This window comes from Lepidochelys kempii, chromosome 4 (genome assembly GCF_965140265.1).
Source record: "Lepidochelys kempii isolate rLepKem1 chromosome 4, rLepKem1.hap2, whole genome shotgun sequence".
NCBI lineage: Eukaryota > Metazoa > Chordata > Testudines > Cheloniidae > Lepidochelys > Lepidochelys kempii.
The window spans coordinates 107,152,815-107,173,294 of record NC_133259.1 but is presented as its reverse complement, the minus strand read 5'-3'; the positions used below and the strand labels follow the sequence as shown (position 1 = coordinate 107,173,294).

At 42.4% G+C, this 20,480-nt stretch overlaps 1 protein-coding gene across 3 annotated transcripts in view; it reads right to left on the bottom strand.

Annotated features, from left to right (window-relative positions):
- ADGRA3 (adhesion G protein-coupled receptor A3) overlaps positions 1–20,480 on the bottom strand; it is a 118,768-nt gene that overhangs the window by 55,353 nt on the left and 42,935 nt on the right. The window contains exons 6-8 of one of the 3 annotated variants that reach the window (XM_073342384.1): positions 18,618–18,778; positions 16,666–16,879; positions 14,404–14,568 (exon numbers count right to left, since the gene is read on the bottom strand). The exons of 1 other annotated variant lie outside the window; for it this stretch is intronic. In XM_073342384.1, the coding sequence (XP_073198485.1) occupies positions 14,404–14,568; positions 16,666–16,879; positions 18,618–18,778 (540 nt within the window). Of the gene's footprint in view, positions 1–14,403; positions 14,569–16,665; positions 16,880–17,122; positions 17,191–18,617; positions 18,779–20,480 lie in introns of those variants that run through there. One more of the 3 variants, XM_073342385.1, reaches the window with a different exon arrangement.

Here is a 20,480-nt window from a genome sequence, read left to right as displayed (position 1 = left end):
TGTTTCAAGCCCCCCTCCTCCATCCCAGAGGTTCTCAGATAAGGTGGCGAAAAAAACACACGTGCAATGACATGTTCTCTGACCTCATGCAGTCGTCCAGCACTGACAGAGCTGTGTGGAGGGACACAATAGCAGAGTACAGGACGGTGGCCGATGAACGTGAGGAGAGGTGGCGGCAGGAAAATCAGAGGAGGCATGAGGAAATGCTGGGGATACTGCGGGATCAAACTGACATGCTCTGGCATCTGGTGGAGGTTCATGAACGGCAGCAGGATCACAGACTGCCGCTGCAGCCCCTGCTTAACCGCCCTCCCTCCTCCCCAAGTTCCACAGCCTCCCCACCCAGACGCCCAAGAATACGGGGTGGGAGACTCCGGGCACCCAACCACTCCACCCCAGTGGACAGCCCAAGCAACAGAAGGCTGTCATTCAACAAGTTTTAAAGTGGCCTTTTGCTTCCCTCCTACCCTCCTCCCGCACCCCACCAGGGCTACCTTGTGAGTTATCTCCCTATTTTTATAATCAATTAATAAAGAATACATGTTTTTTAAATGATATTGACTTTATTTCCTTTGCAAGCAAGCTGTGATTGAAGGTGGGAGGGTGGGTGGCTTACAGGGAATTAGTCAATCAAGGGGGCGGGTTTTCATCAAGGAGAAACAAAACAGAAGTGTCACACAGTACCCTGGCCAGTCATGAAACTGGTTTTCAAAGCTTCTCTGATGTGCACTGCTTCCTGCTGTGCTCTTCTAACCGCCCCAGTGTCTGGCTGTGCGTATTCAGTGGCCAGGCAATTTGCATCAACCTCCCACCCTGCCATAAACATCTCCCCCTTACTCTCACAAAGATTGTGGAGCACACAACAAGCAGCAATAACAATGGGAATGTTGATTTCGCTGAGGTCTGACATCACAAACCTTTCCCGGCCATCCCATGTTGATGTTGGTGAAACGTCCCTTGTGATCCACCAGTGCTTGCAGAACCATTGAAAAGTACCTCTTGCGGTTTATGTACTGGCTGTCCTGGTGGTCTGGTCCCAAGATAGGGATATGGGTTCCGTCTATAGCCCCACCACAGTTAGGGAATCCCATTGCAGCAAAGCCATCTAGTATGACCTGCACATTTCCCAGAGTCACTACCTTTTGATAGCAGCAGCTCAGCGATTGCGCTAGCTACTTGCATCACAGCAACCCCCACAGTAGATTTGCCCACTCCAAATTGATTTCCGACTGACCGGTAGCTGTCTGGCGTTGCAAGCTTCCACAGGGCTATTGTCACTCGCTTGTGAACTGTGAGGGCTGCTCTCATCTTGGTATTCATGCACTTCAGGGCAGGGGAAAGCAAGTCACAAAGTTCCATGAAAGTTCCCTTACGCATACGAAAGTTTTGGAGCCACTGGGAATTCATCCCAGACCTGCAACACTATGCAGTCCCACCAGTCTGTGCTTGTTTCCCGGGCCCAGAATCAGCGTTCCATGGCATGAGCCTGCCCCATTAACACCATGATCTCCAAATTGCAGGGGAAAGCGGTTTTAGAGAAAAGTGTGTTCAGGGCCCCATCAACGTGCTGCTGTCGCCTCCTCGCCTGGTTTTTCAGGTGCTGGTTCTGCATACACTGCACGATAATGCGCGAGGTGTTTACAATGGTCATAACTGCTGGGCTGAGCTGAACGGGCTCCATGCTTGCTGTGCTATGGCATCTGCTCCTGCTGGAGCAATCCAGGGAAAAGGGGGCAAAATGATAGTTTGCCGTTGCTCTGGCAGAGGGAGGGGCGACTGACAACATGGCTTACGGGGTTGGCTTACAGGGAATTAAAATCAACAAAAGGGGTAGCTTTGCAAGAAACAAAATGGCCCCCTCAAGGATAGAACTCAAAACTGGGTTTAGCAGGCTGTTGATTTCACAAAGGGAGGGGGGCGAAAATGAATACAAAACAAATCTGGTCTATTTCTTATTTTGATCCACTTCCTCTATCTTTATACATCTTGCTGGCAGCAGACTGTGCAGTACGACCGGTAGCCAGCGTCATCACCTGAGTGCTCGGCAGAAGACGGTGCAGTATGACTGCTGGCCATCGTCTTCTGCTGGCTGCAGATTAAAAGACAGTGCACTGCCGGTAGGACTGAATCGCCATGAGACGAAACTTAAAAGGGAAATGACTTGGCTGAGTCACTCCCAGGTTTGCCCAGGCGCCCCTGACCTCATCGAGGTCGGTTAAAAGAGCACCCTGGACTACGTCGACGACGGCTACCAGTCATACTGCACTGTCTGCTGCCAATAGGCAATAAACTGTTGCTGTGTAGCAATGCAGTACTGCGTCTGCCAGCACCCAGGAGACGTACAGTGACAGTGAGCTGAGCGGGCTCCATGCTTGCCGTGGTATGGCGTCTGCACAGGTAAGAAAAAAGGTGCAAAACGATTGTCTGCCCTTGCTTTCAGGGAGGGAGGGAAGGCGGGCCTGATAATATGTACCCAGAACCACTCATGATAATGTTTTAGCCCCATTAGGCACTGGGATTTCTGCCCAGAATTCAAATGGGTGGCAGAGACTGCAGGAACTCCGGAAGTCGACCGTTGCCTCGGTACTGTGGACACACTCCGCCAACTACATACACTTAGAGCATTTGTGTGGACACACACACAATCGACTATATAAAAACACTTTCTACAAAACCAACTTCTATAAATTCGACCTAATTTTGTAGTGTAGACAAGGCCTCAGCAATTAGAAATTAGCAGATTGATAAACAGGGAACATTTTGGTTTTCAAACAGTTTGAAACCCAGCCATTTTCCCCTAAAGCAGGTAAAAAAAATTTAGACCTGAACTTAATAGTTCAGTAAATGATTACATATTTAATTACAACTATATCTAGTTTAAAATCATCTCAAAATATGTCTAAATTTCAAAGGTACATTTCTGTGTCTGAAGAAGGGATAGAATGAACACATTAGAGGGGGTTCCACAAAAAGAAGAGGAGGTGGAATTTGAGGATCATTACAGCTGTAGTTTTCATTTTCACTGGTAACACAGAGTAACATTAGCTTCTGTCGCACATTGAAGGTCTTCTGTATCATCAAATTCCTACTTCTCTTCAAAGGTCACCTTCCAGGCTCTTCAGTGGTGGATAAGAAGATTTAAGAGCTGAAAAGAAAGTGTCTACCCTCACACATTTTGAAGAAGATATAGCAGGTTTAGGTGGAAACCTCTGACTGGAGCAATCTATAAATGGATGGGGATTTGATAGTTGGTATCTCAGGGCCACATTGGCCATAGTATCATAAAAGAATCCCAAAGCGAGTAAGTCGTCCAAAGGGGAAGACTGTATCAGTTTTCAGAGTACATCAAAATAGGAGAGGGAGCTCTTCAATTTCAGTGGCAGTCAGAGGTCTCAACATTATGTGGTAATGAAGTGTTTGTCATTTTATGGTGACATGATGCAGTGTGGGAAAGAGAACAAGACGATATTTGTATATTGGGGTCATTGCTACAGTAGCTGAGAGCCAATAGGGAGAAGAAAAGAAATTTATCTTAAAGAAATTCATGCCCCTAACAGCAGGCCTGTAACCAGCCACACAAATGTGTGCATCCATCAACATTCACACAGTGTGTGGAGCTGTTTAGAGTTGTTTATCATTCCCACCTCCATTTCTATAAATGCCACCATTTAGACTTAATCAGGATGGAAAACATGTATTGATGTCAAAACAAATCACTTTAATGGTTCTCCAAGTGCAGGGTGAACTTCCCTACGGGGCAAGGAGGAACATTCAAGGGGGCGGGGAGGAAGTACCACACTTCCAGTCCCGCTCTGCCCCCCACCTAGCTCCGTCTCCAACCCCACTTTACCCTCATTCCTTCTTTGCCTCCAGCCCAGCTCCACTCTGTCCCCTGCTCCAGCCCCAGCCCCAGCCCAGCTCTGCCCTCATTCCCTCTCCGCCACCAGACCAGTTCTACCTCTAGCCCCAGCTCTGACCCCATCCCCAGGTTCCGCCCCCAGCTCTGCCTTCAGCCCAAGCTCTGCTGCTAAGGAAGCCTTAGCTATGCAGTAATGGAGTGGGGATGGACAGATTCTGCTACTGGTTAGACTGCAAAAAGTTGGAGCAACACTGCTTTAAAGAGATTGAGTAATGGGTAAATGATCTTTCCCAGCACAGTTTTAAAATCCTAGATGTACTTGCCCACATTCGGGAAAATGTTATGACATTCCAAAAAAGATATTTTATGCAAGAAGTGCATATTATTTCTCCTTTCCTTTTGTAGACGAGTGGAAGCCAATAAGGAGACAAACATCTTTCTTTAGACAGGGCAGATTCCCATCTGGGACATCTGTACTTCTTCCATCAGGTGGACCTAATGGGCAAGGAGGCTAGGAACTCCAGGAGTTCCTTAGCCAAGCACTAAGATCCTCCTTATGCTCTCTATTTCAGAATCTACTGTCTAGTAAATCTGTATCAAACTAGGTAAGGAGAAGGGGGAACTCCTCTAAAACCTTTTAGCAGAGCAAACCTTTACTTGGAGTGTAACCCCAGAATTTGACAGTATTGCAGTCCAGCCATTTGTGTGCGTCCAGCCATTGCTATCTGAAAATCAAATACCACATAACTAGGAATAATCTTAGGTCCTGAAAGGCAAGGTTAAACAGCTGCATGTTTTCAGTTCTGCTAAACAGAATGGGAGGATGGGACATAGTTAACGGACCATAAGAATGGAAGGAATGTTTGGATAGTCAACCTTGGTTAAGTGCCCCTAACATATACGTTTTATTGTTATGAATAGAAATGCTTGAATGATAAGAGATAATGAGTAGTATGCTGAAATTAGGAGAATTGGTGACCCACCAGAGGTTACTATGGTGACCCATTAGAAGTCACTATGAGTTGTGTGTTCTGCTAGCTATAAAAGATTAGGCAAAAGGATACGCTTTGGAGCTGTCTGAGGAAGCTTTTCTTTGGGCAAGGATCTGGCACCTAAACTCCCCAGCAGCTGAACGGAAGGAGGGCTCACGGAAGGGTGGTTGCTGATTACTCGAAGCCATCTCAGACTTTGGGTAAATATAAATGTCTGGAATGCTCTGAACCTACTGTGAAAGCATATATGTATGTGTGTGCTTGAGACTTAATAAAAAAGTAGTTTTAAATAAAAGCACTGGTTTGTACCAATCATTTTTCAGATGGAAGAGCTGTGTCCCCATTAATTTATTCCTGACATTGCCTTGAGAGAAACAGTTAAATTACCACTGCTTTTGGTTCTGAGAACCTTGGGTAACAGAAAAGTGGTCCAGTTGTGTGTGTGAACTGGAAGCCTCACAAGAGGGAGAACAGGATCTCCCAGCCATCTTAGATCTACACTTGCAGTTTGAGTTATATGAGAGCCAACAGACTGAGCTTGATTCTCTCGCTGATGAAACCAAGGCAGAACATGCAGGACCTCTGATCTGAACCTCTTTTGTGGAAAATGTGCTACTAGTCACGGAGGACTCGCCTGCAGCAAAGCCAGCAAGGCCATTAAGTGGAAATGAAGGTTTTAGTGCACCTTTAATTTTCTAGTGACCTTGAAGGCATATCTTTCTCTACTTATCCAATAGCTAATAAGCATATTTGAACAACCCACTGTTTTTAAAAAGATTCCAAAAAAATCATTTATTGCTAAAAAGAGATGACCATGTAAAGGTCGAAATTATGATTTTTAAAAAAATGAACTGTCACGAAATAGAATTTAAAATAGGAAAAGCAGATTCTGTTTTATGAGCTTGTGTCTTCTTTCCCCCAAAATGAAATTAAAATATTTACATATGTAAACTACAATCCTCACACAGAACCCAATGTAAACAACTCAAAATTTGTTTAATAATAATAAATTCTGATTTAATGATCTAACATTTAGGTACTTTTTAAAAAAGTTATATTTAGGTTACCATCTTATAAATCCAGTGGGTCAGTCAGTCTTCAGATTTATTATCTTTGGCAAGTAATAATTTTCAAACCAAGTTATCTTTTATATTCAAGATATATGAATGCTGTCAGCTTAAAACTATTTTAAACATAAACAGCTGAAGGATTTATTGAAACAAAAAAGCTAGTATATATTTTGATATACATATGATTTACATTTAATTGTCATGAGTAATAACTTAATTCAAGGTTTCAGAGTAGCAGCTGTATTAGTCTGTATCCGCAAAAAACTTCAAAAACAGACTCCAACAAGAGACTGCTGAATTGGAATTAATTTGAAAAGTGGATACAATTAACTTAGGCTTGAATAAAGACTGGGAGTGGATGGGTCATTACACAAAGTAAAACTATTTCCCCCACCCACACACACTGCTCCTTAGATGTTCTTGTCAACTGCTGGAAATGGCCTACCTTGATTATCACTACAAAAGGTTTCCCCTGCTCTCCTGCTCGTAATAGCTCACCTTATCTGATCACTCTCGTTACAGTGTGTATGGTAACACCCATTGTTTCATGTTCTCTATGTATATAACTCTCCCCACCGTATTTTCCACCGAATGCATCCGATGAAGTGAGCTGCAGCTCACGAAAGCTTATGCTCAAATAAATTTGTTAGTCTCTAAGGTGCCACAAGTACTCCTTAACTTAATTCAAGGTTATTTGAATAAGACATATTAAACAACATCTACTCATGTAAAAGTTGTATTTACGAAAACAATGTTGAACTGGTCTTTATAAATTTACACGTCAACCAAACTACCACTAAATGAACCAAATATAAATATTTCTCTACCCTATCCTGCATATGCTATTTTTTGACTGGGCAAGAGCTACATTTCAGGTCTACTACTTCAGTGTTGAAACAAATTCTAAGCAGAAACAACCAGCCACTTCCAACAGTACCCTATCCATCTAAACTAAAAACTATAAAAGTAAATTCACCTAGGAACATTTACAGCCATCTGCTCAAAATAATTTCCTCTTTGAGTCAAAGCCTGATTTCCATATAGTCTCAAAGGTAAAAAATTCCTCTTTATTATTACTGTTTCAGTACTACAAATGGAAGTCTGCTATAGTAAGCCCAGCTATAGTGAACCCCCTGATAGAAAGAGAATTTTCTGAAACCTTATTTCCTTCCAGTGAATTCCAGAGGGGCAAAATCCTATTACAGTGAACAATCACTGAGCAGCACAGGTTAATTTAATGGAGTACACTTTAAAATAAGCCTTTACCATCTGTTTCTACCTCTAATGGCAAATCAGAAAAGAAAAATTCACAATTGTATCATAAAAAAACCATAAGTGATTTAAATGACTGTGTATGTTTTTTAATGAACACAGCTTGCATCTGTTCAATTTTTTTCACCTTTCAGACTCAAGACAGGAAGTAAACTCCTATTCCCCAATACAATACATTTCCCCTAACAAATAGCAATCACTCTAAGAGGAAGATTTTTACTGTGTTCCTTTATTTTCACATTACACCATTATAATTGAATTAATCAGTAATTCCATTATGGAGCTTGACCATACAAAGTATCCTTTAGACCAATACTTATGTCTCAAACTGAATTTTAGCTCAGTGAAAGTACTTTTAGACATTATAAAAAATGCATTAGAAGTTTTGGTTTGAGAAATACAAATAAATCCCTTTCCCCTAGTCAAAACATAAGCTAGTTTAAAAAAAATCTTAAAATTGTCTGGTATGTAGTCTTTTATATGTATCTCTACTTTCTAATTTTTTTAAATTGACAAATACAACAAAAGAGTTTCCTATATGCTTACATGACTGTAGCTATTTTGGGAGTCAGTGTAAACCCTTAACTAGCAAACATTACAATGAAATAAACAGGCTTATTGACTGAGTCTTGCAGGACTTCAGCACAGAACAGGGAGGCAAAGTAAGATTGAGTGACTCAACTGAAGGGAGTAGTGTGGAAGAAGAGGGGCCAAGGAATATTAAAGTACAGTAACAGTCCCCTCCCCCAAATATAAAAGTTAAAAAAGCTCCCAGATCTTAAATTTCATCATGTATTTCATCAAGAAGGATGAAGACAAGGGAAAGAGGATGTCAGGCGAAAGTGAGCTAATGGCAGAGCAAAATGCAACAAAAAGGGTGTGATGCACCCAAACAATCCTGCAAAAAATGTGAGAAAGGAGAAGTTACTTACTTGTAACTTTGAGATGTGTGGTCCCTATCTGTATTCCAAAGAGGGTTATGAGAATGCACCTGGAGCATTTCAAAGTAATAGCGTCCCTCAGTCTGTGCATGCGCTCTTGCATTGCCTCATGGTTTTGCCCCAGGTGATAAAGGGTGGGGCAGATTGACATCATCTTCAGTTGCTTCTCCACCACAGATCTACCAGCAGAGGGGAAGGAGAGTGGGATTGGAATACAGATAGGGACCACACATCTTGAAGAACCTCCAGTTACAGGTAAGTAACCTCCCCTTCTCCTTTGAGTGATTGTCCCTTTTGTATTACACCAAGTGTGATTAACAAGCAGTATCCTAGTGGAATGCAGCAGTAGTTGATGCTCACGCTGTCGTGGAATGGGACCAATAACTGATAACTCAATAACTGAGAGAGCATAATGCACCCTAAAACCTGCTTTGAGATTCTCTGTGTGGGAGATGGCCTGCCCTTTAATTCTCTCTGCTATGGCAAGAAATATTCTAGGAGACTTCCAGAAAGGCTTTGTCCTTTGTAGGTAAAAGCCCAGAGTCCTATGGACATCAAGGGTATGAAGCCACCGTTACTCATTTGAGGCATGTGGTTTGGGAAAGAAGGTTGGCAAATGTATGGGTTGGTTGAGGTGGAAGTGGGAAACCACTTTTGGCAGAAGTTTGGGATGCAAGCGCAGTGAAACTTTGTCCTTATGAAACATGGTGAAAAGGGGGTTTGCTATCATGGCTCCTAGTTTGCCAATCCTTCTTGCAGAGGTGAAAGCAACCAGGAAAGCAACCTTCATGGGAAAAAAAGAGAGGGGGGCAGGAGGCCAGAGGTTCAAAGGGAGAGTTCATTAATGATGTAAGCACTAGGGTGAGGTCCCACTGAGAAGTGATAGGCTGAATGGGTGGATATTTACGTACAAGGCCTTTCCAGAATCGGGTAGTCAAAAGGTGGGTAAAAACTGAATGTCCCTCCACCAGAGGATGGAAAATGCTAAAAGCCACTGCATGAACCCTGATGCTGACAGCGAGTCCCAAGGCCTTCAGATACAGGAAATAGTTTAAGAGCATCAGGATGCGAACAGCTTTGAGGGCAAGACTGTTCTGTGAAATGCACCCATTTAGCTTGGTAGGATCATCTCGTGGAGTCCTTCCTGCTACTGAAGAGGACATCTTGTACTACCGATGAACATTCTCGTGCTAGCACAAGTGTCCATCCAAAAACCAAGCTGTCAGATAAAGTGTCCGTGGAGCTGTGTGTCTGAGTCTACCATTGTGTTGTGTGAGCAGTTCCAGAAATGTCGGGACTGGAAGATGTTTCGACATGCAGAGGAAACCAGAACTGGTGAGGCTAGAATGGAGTGATCAGGATAACCACTGCCCTCTCCTAGAGTTTGTGAAGCACGCCTGGTAAAAGTGGTAGGGGAGGGAAAGCATAGTTGATCCGGTCCAACCAATCAACAACAAGGGTGTCGCTCTGCAAGTGGGCATCGAGTCCTCCCCTTGAGCAGTACTGAATGCACTTGGTGTTGGTGTGAGATGCAAAGAGGTCCCTAACAGGAGCTTCCCACTGACCAAAAATGTCCACCATTACCATGCCGTACAATTCACATTCATGGTCAATTGCAAAGTTCCTGCGGAGATCAGCAGCAATCATGTTCTGGGTCCCTGGTAGGTAGGCCAGCCACCAACAAGAAGCTACTGTGGGCAATGCACCATTTCCAGAGGCACACTGCTTCCAAGCACAGCATGGGAACCTTGTGCCTTCTTGCTCATTTACATAGTAAATTGTAGCTGTCAGACATGACGAGAACATGATAAGAATGGATGGATGGTAAAATATATGGCATGCCTTGCATACCGCCCAAAGTTCCAGGATCTTGATATGCATCCTACCTTCTCCAGTGATCCAAGTTCTTTGTAGCATGTGTGATACAGCATGGCCAGAGGGCAGCAGGAGAGTGTTAGAAGGGACCCTTATTCCCTGTAGAGGGAAGAAAGTTTGCTATAGATTAATTAAAGCACCTGAAGCCAATTAGAGCACCTGATAAAACCCGCCTGCTTCAATCAGACAGGAGAAGGAGTTGAAGCAGAGAGCAGTTTGGAGGGAAGCAGAGGAGAGTTTGGAGAAGTGCTGCGGTGGGCTAAGACCAAGACCCTAGGTAAAGGGACACCTGGTTTGTGCAGAGGGAGGGCAGGAAGCCCCACAAGCTGAAGGGCAGGAGAGGGAAGTAGCCCAGGGGAAGGAACTGCGAGTTCAAGAGGTTTACCGCTATCCTTAGCGCCTCTGGGCTGGGACCCGGAGTAGAGGGCGGGCCCGAGTCCCTCCTTCTCCACTCCCCTCCTCTAGGACACTAGTGGGGCAGTTAATACCGTAGTTCAGGGGCGAGAAACGGTGCCCTGAACCCTCCCCAAGAAGAGAAAGCGCGAGACCCCTCAAAGTAGTGCCGGCAATTTGTCACACATGCAATCTCCCATGTGGGCTCCCCAGCTGTCGAGCAATGCATCTGTTACGATTGTCACACTCAATGAGGACTGGAGGAAGGGCTGACCGCATCAAACTTGGAGCGGGACTGTCCACCATCAGAGGAAGGAGAGGACTTCTGGTGGGATGGTGAGAACGGTGTCCATGGGTTGGTGGATGGGGGAGTAGACTGTCCTGCACCTCCTCCAATGGGATCTGAAGAGCATTAGTTATTCTCCTGAGCAGCTCCTGAAATTGACGGTAGTCATCTGGGGGAGAGGAGGGCATCGATGACACAGCTGCATCTGGGGACAACAAGGGGACTCTCTCCAGATCCACTGGTACTGTAGGAGCCGGGCTGACTGGTGTATTGTCCAGCCCTGGTTCTGGACGTCTGCTCGATGAAGGACGGGGCAGTGAGACAGTGGATTCCTTCCAGGTTGAGTGAGATGGTTCTGAAGGCGAATATTAGGGCCACAACTCCAATCTGGCCACCTGATTGATCCTGCAGTTGTTGCTGCAACACTCCCATCCCCAGACACGGGGGGCAAGGAGAGTTGGCGGGAAACTGCTGTAACAGCATCACAAAGTCCTTAATTCTATAAAAATGACTATGAACACTAAAATTACTACAAAATCAGTAAAATCCTAACTATGTACAAGAATAAAAATAGTTTTCCTAGAAAGTTTCGAAAGTGCGTCACCAACAATGAGAGAAAAGCAGAAACTCCGGCTCTGATCTTGCGGTGGTGAGAAGGAACTCAAGACGTGGTCAGTGTAACCCGCCCTTTAGCACCTTGGGCGAAACCATGAGGCAATGCAAGGGTGCATGCGTGGAACATCAGACACTACTACTTTGAAAAGCTCCAGCTCTGGGTGCACATGCATAAGCCTCAATGGAATATAATAGGGACCATCACTTGAAGGAGAACCTGAGAAGACCCTGTCATAAATATAAAGGGAAGGGTAAACCCCTTTGAAATCTCTCCTGGCCAGGGGAAAGTTCCTCTCACTTGTAAAGGGTTAAGAAGCTAAAGGTAACCTCGCTGGCACCTGACCAAAATGACCAATGAGGAGACAAGATACTTTCAAAAGCTGGGAGGAGGGAGAGAAACAAAGGGTCTGTGTGTCTGTCTATATGCTGTTTCTGCCGGGGATAGACCAGGAATGGAGTCTTAGAACTTTTAGTAAGTAATCTAGCTAGGTACGTGTTAGATTATGATTTCTTTAAATGGCTGAGAAAAGAATTGTGCTGAATAGAATAACTATTTCTGTCTGTGTATCTTTTCTGTAACTTAAGGTTTTGCCTAGAGGGATTCTCTATGTTTTGAATCTAATTACCCTGTAAGGTATCTACCATCCTGATTTTACAGAGGTGATTTCTTTACTTCTATTTACTTCTATTTCTATTAAAAGTCTTCTTGTAAGAAAACTGAAGGCTTTTTCATTGTTCTCAGATCCAAGGGTTTGGGTCTGTGGTCACCTATGCAAATTGGTGAGGCTTTTTATCCAACATTTCCCAGGAAAGGGGGGGTGCAAGTGTTGGGAGGATTGTTCGTTGTTCTTAAGATCCAAGGGTCTGGGTCTGTAGTCACCTAGGCAAATTGGTGAGGCTTTTTACCAAACCTTGTCCAGGAAGTGGGGTGAAAGGTTTTGGGAAGTATTTTGGGGGGAAAAACGTTTCCAAACAGCTCTTCCCCAGTAACCAGTATTTGGTGGTGGTAGCGGCCAATCCAAGGACAAAGGGTGGAATATTTTGTACCTTGGGGAAGTTTTGACCTAAGCTGGTAAAGATAAGCTTAGGAGGTTTTTCATGCAGGTCCCCACATCTATACCCTAGCGTTCAGAGTGGGGAAGGAACCTTGACAGACCCTTTCTACAAGCTTACACAGGGGTAGTTCCAGCATCACCAGAGTGCAAGTGTATTATAGTAAGCCTTTCAACTACAAAATAATTTAATTTTAAAAAGGGAAGGTTGAGATTTAAAATCAATCCAAAAGATAGAAAGTCACAGATACATTAGACATCATGGGTGAAATCTGGTTCCACTGAAGTCATGGCAAAACTCCCACTGTCTTCAACAGAATCCAAGATTTCATCCCAAAATGGATTAATGAGGCTAACTAAAAGTATTTCCTCATGCTTATGTATTGGTGGTTTGATTTCTATTAGCGTTCACATCGCACTCTCCGTCAGTAGCCAGTCCCAAGCCGGGGAAGCTAATGATCCAACCAGCGGATCAAATTCGGTGATGAATCCTGGTGAAAAATGTAAGGTCTTTTAGATCAGAGGTTCTCTAACTGGGAGGTGTGCCCTCAGGGATGCTGAATATATTGGGTGGGGGGAGGGGGAAGGAAAAACAAAAAAAAACCTTACTGTGCACATTTTACTCACAGCAACGAATAACCAGCAAAGCAGATTCCTCCAGGCATATCAGGTCCTCAGACGGCATGGTGCATTTGACTCTAGATGGCGCCAAGCATTTTGATGGATTTCTGTTAAGCTTGCATAGCATTATACAAAATCATTGCCATCTATACGTTAATCAGTTTGCTACAATGTGGTGTGCACATTTAATACAAGATAGAAGGGGATTGATAGCTGTCTCAAGCATTCAACCCAGTATGGAATTGCTCTCCTCCAAAAAGCACTATTACACTAGTAACAACAGAGTGATGCAAATAAGCAGTATCTCACTTAAAATTTACAGAACTGTATAACTGAATGGCTCTGTTTGAGTCAATGCTTTACTGTTTTTAATATTTAAGGATTGCACTGGCAGAGTGCAATATTTATTTTCTTTTCATCTGTATACATACTTGTGTGGTGGAAGCATAAATTAACACAGACACAAAGAAGGGGGACATGATCAAATAAGTTTGAGAACCACAGTTTTTGATTGCCTATAAAGAAGTTAGATACGAGCTACAAAGAGCTCCAACTTAGGGATGGGGGGTGGAATGATAGGAGAGGGGTTTACAAAAGAAAAATACTAGGAAGTACCTTTTAAGCCAGCACAAGTAAATGAATCATAAGAAAAATGGCTATAAATGTAAGAAAACTAGCACCAATAGAAGATACACATGCTAACAACATTTTGTTTCTCACTGGGAACTACTGCAGTAAGGTGCAAAAGAGAAGTTAGAAAAAGAATTACCTTACATATAGGGAATCTAATTGTGATAGCTGGCACCTCCAGAAGTAATGTGTTAGAGTGACCAGCAGCAAAAAGATCAGAAAAGGGAAAACAGGTGAAAAGATAAATGAAGAATAAAAACAAGATAGACTGCAATAACCAACACAATGGAAAACTAGAGCAGCCACGGGCAGTACAACCATTATAAAAAGGAGATGGCACTCATTACAATTATTGTACTATTTAAAAGGACGAGATATTTCATAGTACTGTTGTAGTGATTTCATATATGGGAGACAATGAAAAACTTGGAAGTAGAATACTAATATTGAAGAAAAACCCTGTATTAGCCCGTGTTCCAACTTTAAGTTACAAGCCACTTCAAAAACTCTGTTCATTAGAACAGCTATATTTACATATTTAGAATATCATACTTTACTGTCAATTTCTTTTCTAAAGGATTCATGCAATATGGGTTAAAAGGCACCAATATTTCACAATATCACTGCTTGCATTTCTTTCAGCCATATTCTAATTTACTATAATTAGAAATGTGAGAACTCATTACATCTTATGCAAGAGTACACACCAGTAAGGTGCCTTTCAGCATAACCTCCTAATTGAAAAGCAGAATTAAACAGACAACACTTCTTCATGAAACAAATTTGCTGTCACCAACCTGAAATCTCCTTTATTGTTGACAACCCTCTCTGGAAGGCAATACTGTGCAGAGCTCTCTAACACCACAATGTCTACAGTTCTTGTATTATTCCCACGTCTGGTTTGCACATGACAACCCCAGTTGCCGGTGGATCCAGCTTGAATATTTGAGATAGTCAAGATGCTATTAAGACAAAAAAAATTATTGAACTTCAGCAAAATGTATGAAAAGCATTTATTAAAAGATGAATAGTGCTCAGAAAGACCATAGAAGCAGCTCAGTAACATGTCCGTGAATGGCCTTACAAAAACTGGGAACCAACTATCCATGAGCCCAAGAACTAGTAATTAACTGTGGCAGAGATCTATCACCCTAATCCATCACCCTACAAAAGCAGATCTGTTTGCTATAGTTACAGACAGGCAAAACCGATTTTTAAGTTAGTTGGAAGCCATTAAAAAATTAAAAATGAAAATTTTGGCTTGAGTCAATCTGCATAGAAAAATTGCAAAAACATTTTAGTGAGTTGAAAATATCTGTTTTGGGTCTAACAAATTGACTGAGGAGGCGGGGAGGTGGTAGTCTCATAAAAGATTGTTACTTACCTGTATAACTGTTGTTCCTCAAGATGGGGGTGCAGATGTGTTTTCCACTCAGATATGTGTTCACTCAGTGCACCAAAGCCAGAGAACTTTGCCTAATGTTACTTATGGGGTAGTGCTCACTATTTAAGAGCAGAGCTACCCTGCCCCCACACCCCCACCAGTTCCTTTGTACCGAATGTCAAGAATAGAGACTCTGATGCAGAAGATAGAAGGTGGGTCATGGAATACACATCTGCACTCACATCTTGAAGAAGAACAGTTACAATACAGTACGTAAGCATCTTTTCTTCTTCAAGGGTTTGCAGAAGTATATTCCACACAGGTGACTCACAAGCAGCACTCCTAAGAGCTGGGAATCAAAGTCTACTTAAAAATGACTGCAGGACCGCCTTCTCAAACTTTGCATCTGACCTAGACACAAGAGAAATTGCATAGTGACTGGTAAAAAGTACGGAGAGAGATCAGGTAGCAGCCCTGCAAATGTCCAAAACTGAAATATCACTGAGGAATGCTATCAACGTTGCTCAGGCCCTAATCGAATGTGCCCACAATCTCTGTGGAGGCATGATCTGAGCTACTCCATATGCTGATGTAACACAGGAAGTTTACTAGGAGTCCCTCTGAGACCTTTTCCACTCTGCTTATCCAGAACACTTCATCCAGTTCTCTGGGATCCAAAAAATAGAATTCAACTCCAGATTTTGTCACTCGGGTTCCTTTATTTAGCATACAGCAAAGCTATGCTTAGTTGATCAGACTCAAGTATATGGGGTGGGTTGTGGGCATACTAAACACCAAAAGTTACACAAAAAACCTCTTCCTTTATATACATCTACACATTATATTGCATCAGACATTTTGGGATTGGTTTGGTTACTTTGAAGGAACCAATTCCTGTGTAGCATGCCCTGTTCATACATTGTTCACGGTCAACCTACTATTTACCTCATTTCTACATTCCTAACTTATCTTGTCCATTGTTAATAAATGGTTCCATGGGTATTCTCTCAGCCCTTAAATAGCCAGGGGAAGGGGCTGGAGGCACAGAGCATGAGCCGTGCTCTGAGGGATACTCCTAGGCAGAGTTCTCTGGCTTTGATGCCCTGGGTATGCGCATATCTGAGTGGAATATACATCAGCAACTCAAAGAAAAAAAATTAAGCCCAGTGTTTAGGGCACTCACCTGAGTTGTTGGAGACCCAGGTACAATTCCCCCCGTCCCATGAGCGTAGAAGGGATTTCAAACTTGCATTTCCCTTACTACAGAAGAGAGTGCCATAGGCACTAGTATATGGGATTTCTGGTGTGGGTCTCAATCTCTCCTGTTGAAGCTGTTCCAATTTGTATAAATAATTAAATAGTCATTGGAGCAGAGACTTCAACTTCAGTGCCCTACTTCTTACAAGAGTGCCCTAACCACCAGGTTATATAGGATCATTCACACTCTCTCTGGCCCAATGATTATTCACTGTCATAATGACTATGAATTGCCATTATGTAATACTGTCTGACAGGGGTCATTTCTTCCAAACCCTCACTGTTGCAGTTTATATATTCACATCAATAAGAACTGAGAAGAGACTATTTGCCACCAACCACTTTACTAAGCAATATGAACCGGGGAGGGGGGGTTTCGACTACCACTCTACGCAGATGTTTTTCACAAGGAATTTACCTTGCAATCAACGAGCAATTATGAATTATGTTCTTTTCAACAAAAATACCCTGAGATTCATCAGTTTCAACAATCTTCCCATCCTGATACCACAACACTTGCATGTCTTGATCAATATATGAAGCCATGCATTGGAAGGGCAGACTGTCTCCTTCAAAGACAACCTGACGATGAGATGGAGTCATGTAGAAAGATGGTAATTCAAGAGGAGGTTCTAGAATCCAAGAGACCAAAAAAAAAAAAAAATCAACAAAACTTCAAATTTAAAAATATAGTTAGATACTATGCTTTATAGATCCACTCTGAAAAAAACCCCTTAAATTTAATAATCATCAAAATAAGAAATTTTTTTTTCTTTGGAATATAGTTTGATATAATCAGATCTCTGTCTTAGCTGGCTTTTTTAAAAAGAAGAGCTGGGAAGGATTTAAATAAACTGTATTTCATAACGACTCACATCTTCAATTGACCTCCAATGGGCTAACTGTATCTTTCAAAAACTGTATTCAGTCAGTTTAATGAATTACAGAAGCTGTTTGCCAACCTAGTTCCAGAAAAAAAAAAAGCAATACAAATAAAACAAATCTGTGCATTTATATATTTCTTTTACAAATATTAAGCAACCTTCAAAATTTCAAGTGATATATGTTAATATGTTTAAGATTTACAGATAGGTAAATTTAGGCAATTTTCTCGTGATCTCAGAGTGAACTACTCTTACAGCTACAAACAGAAACCCACACTCCCAGTCCCAAGCTGCATGAACTTTACAATCACCGATTGATATGAAAGTAGTATACTTTGTTTATACTGAGAGCTTAATATTCTTGATAACTCCCAGTTTTGACAACAGAATGAGAAGTAATCCTCATAATAGCACATTTGTACACAGTTCTCAACGTATCATTCAGAGAAGTTAGTCCTGAATTAGGATAGTGAACTGTACAAAAGCAGGTGGGATTTACCACAATTTTAATACTTAAAGAGAGCATAAAGAACATGACTTATGTAGCCCTCTAAAGACTCACAGAACCACTGGACCTATCTAGATTAGGAAAATAGGTAGTGTTGGAAAACATGCCACCTAAATGTGTCTTTTAAACTTGACTTTACATCTAGTGTAGACACAATCCAAAACCTTTAAAGTGTCTTAGCTGGTCAGCTTTGAGTGGGCCTGTATAGCTATGTTAGGAGAATGCAAGGGTCTTTTCTGAGCCTGATGGGCAATATTTCTAGGGGTTTCAGTGACCCATCCACTTGATTCTTCTTGTTCTTCCTCTTTAAGGATCATCTTGGGGAAGACCTCGGAATGCTAACAAACTCCTCAGTATTCTTTGAAAAAAACTGCTAAAGAAAGTTTCTCCTGAGTTTCACTCTCTGTGCATCTAGCTTTGAACCAGACAACTGGCCCAGCAAATCAACAGGTTCCTTCTGATTCTCTTCTCTTGGATTTTACTGTTTCATTTCACGACACCTCAAATTTCTTATTTGGGTCTTTTATGGATTGACTGGTCTCCAAGAAAGATAAGGAGGGAGGGAGGTGAATAGGACAATCTCTTTCTCCTTTTAACTATTAGGGCTTTAGACTTGGAGGGTTTTGCATAACTCAGATCTAAGCAGTCTGACAGAAAAACATGAGAAATGAAGGACAAACCCACCAGTTCTCTATTTTTCATGTAAGAAGTCAAGTTTAACTGCTCTTTTTGAGAGGATTGCTCCTCCAAGGGTAAGATCAGGGGCCTAGACAACAACTCTCCCTCTGATACCAGAAGCAGCAAGGCAGTCTGAAGACTACTGTCAATCTGTGGACCAGCTTAGTAGAAGGAATCACTATAAACACTACATAGAAATACCAAATTGAAGGAAAGCAGAAAAAATAAAGGATTAGCTACTCACACTAAATAAACCCAGTATGCATTAATTATTAAGCGTCATTTATCTAGAATTCTTACCACATGTTAGAAGCTCCTGCTTAACTGATGTTACTAGTTGTGCTTGCAATGACTTGGGGTAAGCACATTTAGTTTCACGTACTGTTATATTTCTTTCCTTTAACCACTGATGCAGCCACAAAATGTTACAGTCACATAGAAGATAATCAGTCTGAAATTCTCTGTAACATGCAAAAGACAGATAATCACAATAATAAATGTAATATTCAGTTTTTTATGTTTACCCTCCTATTAGTTTTAGAATGCCTATCACAATTTACTACAAATTTCCTAGAGAATCACAGAAACGTAGAACTGGAAGGGACCTCACGTAGTCATCTAATCCACTCCCCTTCATGCTGAGGCAGGATTAAATATGCCTAGACTATGAAAGTGAAAAAGTGTCAATAATAGCAAAAGTTAAGAATATTGCACTATACTGTACTGTGTGTTTAAAAAACAGTTTCTAGATTATTATTCAGCAGTGATTTAAACTAAAGTCATTTATATGTGCTGTAGTTCACCAAATGTGATGATTTCATGCCATGAATTGGATCCATGCCAATACTGCCTGCGCTCAAACTCTTAACTAGAAGAGTTTTCCTGCTTTTCTTCCTCCTGTGGTTCCAGTTCTGAAACTAAGGAGGACACTGAGCAGGATCTGGGTTTGTATTTCCTTCTCTTAAATCTGCTCCTCCCTAAAGAATTGGCATCAGGAGACTCTGAAGAGACAAGAGAAAGGACTCCTGTGCCTGCACACAAGTTTAGCCTTCTGGCATACCACAGCCTTTTTTAGGGTTGCGCTTTTTTTTTTTTTCCCCCCCTCCTATGAGGACCTGGGAAAAGGAAGGTGTCCAATGACCATGGAGACTAGTCCCTGTATGTCCTTCCCATTTTCCTTTTCTTGTTTGTCTGAATGAATGCCCATCAGATTCTGAGAGTGAATGGGACAATTCTGCTGGGAGAGCTCTGGGGATCTGCTAACTGATGGGCAGCAATCTTTCTTATGCCCAGAACTGAATGCTTTTCCTGCATCTCCTGAGAGGGAAGTTTTACTGAATCTACACAGAGGTGGCCAACCCTGGAGAAAAATTACTATGCCAGATCTGGGTCAGCCAAATCCTGAGATTTACCAGATCTCTTCTGACCTCAGTGCTCTATTGAGGCTGGCAGTAACTCAAAACCCTGCTGGAGGAATCACACTCCTGCCCTAGAAGGGCAAGGAATACTCTGGAGCTATCCTGAGGTCCTGTGCTTCTACTGGTCTGGGTCTAGATATGGCACTCCTGGCTTGAGAGAGGGACTCCATGAAGGACCCTGCCTGAGCTGGCTTCGCTGAGATGTGCATGGCTCCTAACTCACAGAAGAGACAGTAATCCCCACACAGGCATTCCACAAGTGGGGTAGGGAAAACAACACGTCTGTGCTTTCCTCTTCTTCTTGCCCTTCTCCGTGCTGCACTCTGTGAAGGTGGGGGGGGGGGGGCAGATCAGGAGGGGGGGCACTGGTAGAAAAGAACTACACACTTACATCCCCAGGACCAGAAACAGCTACAGAATGCAAATTTATGTCCAAAATACTTTATATATATATATATATATATATATATAAAAAATAAATGAATTATTTTGGCCATATATTTACATTCTGTAGCTGTGTTTCTGGTCATGGGGATGTAAGTGTGTAACACACACACACACACTCAAAAACAAAAGGTCTCACAGAAGGTCTGAAGCTATGAAGGCAATGAACAACTGTCAGATATAGCTGACCATGCCCTCCCCTATCAGGGACTGATGGGTTTGGTTCTGCCTAAGTAGTTGCACACTGCTTGAGCCAAAGCCAGAGCCAGGTTTAACGGATCTATGGACCTTGAAGACAAAA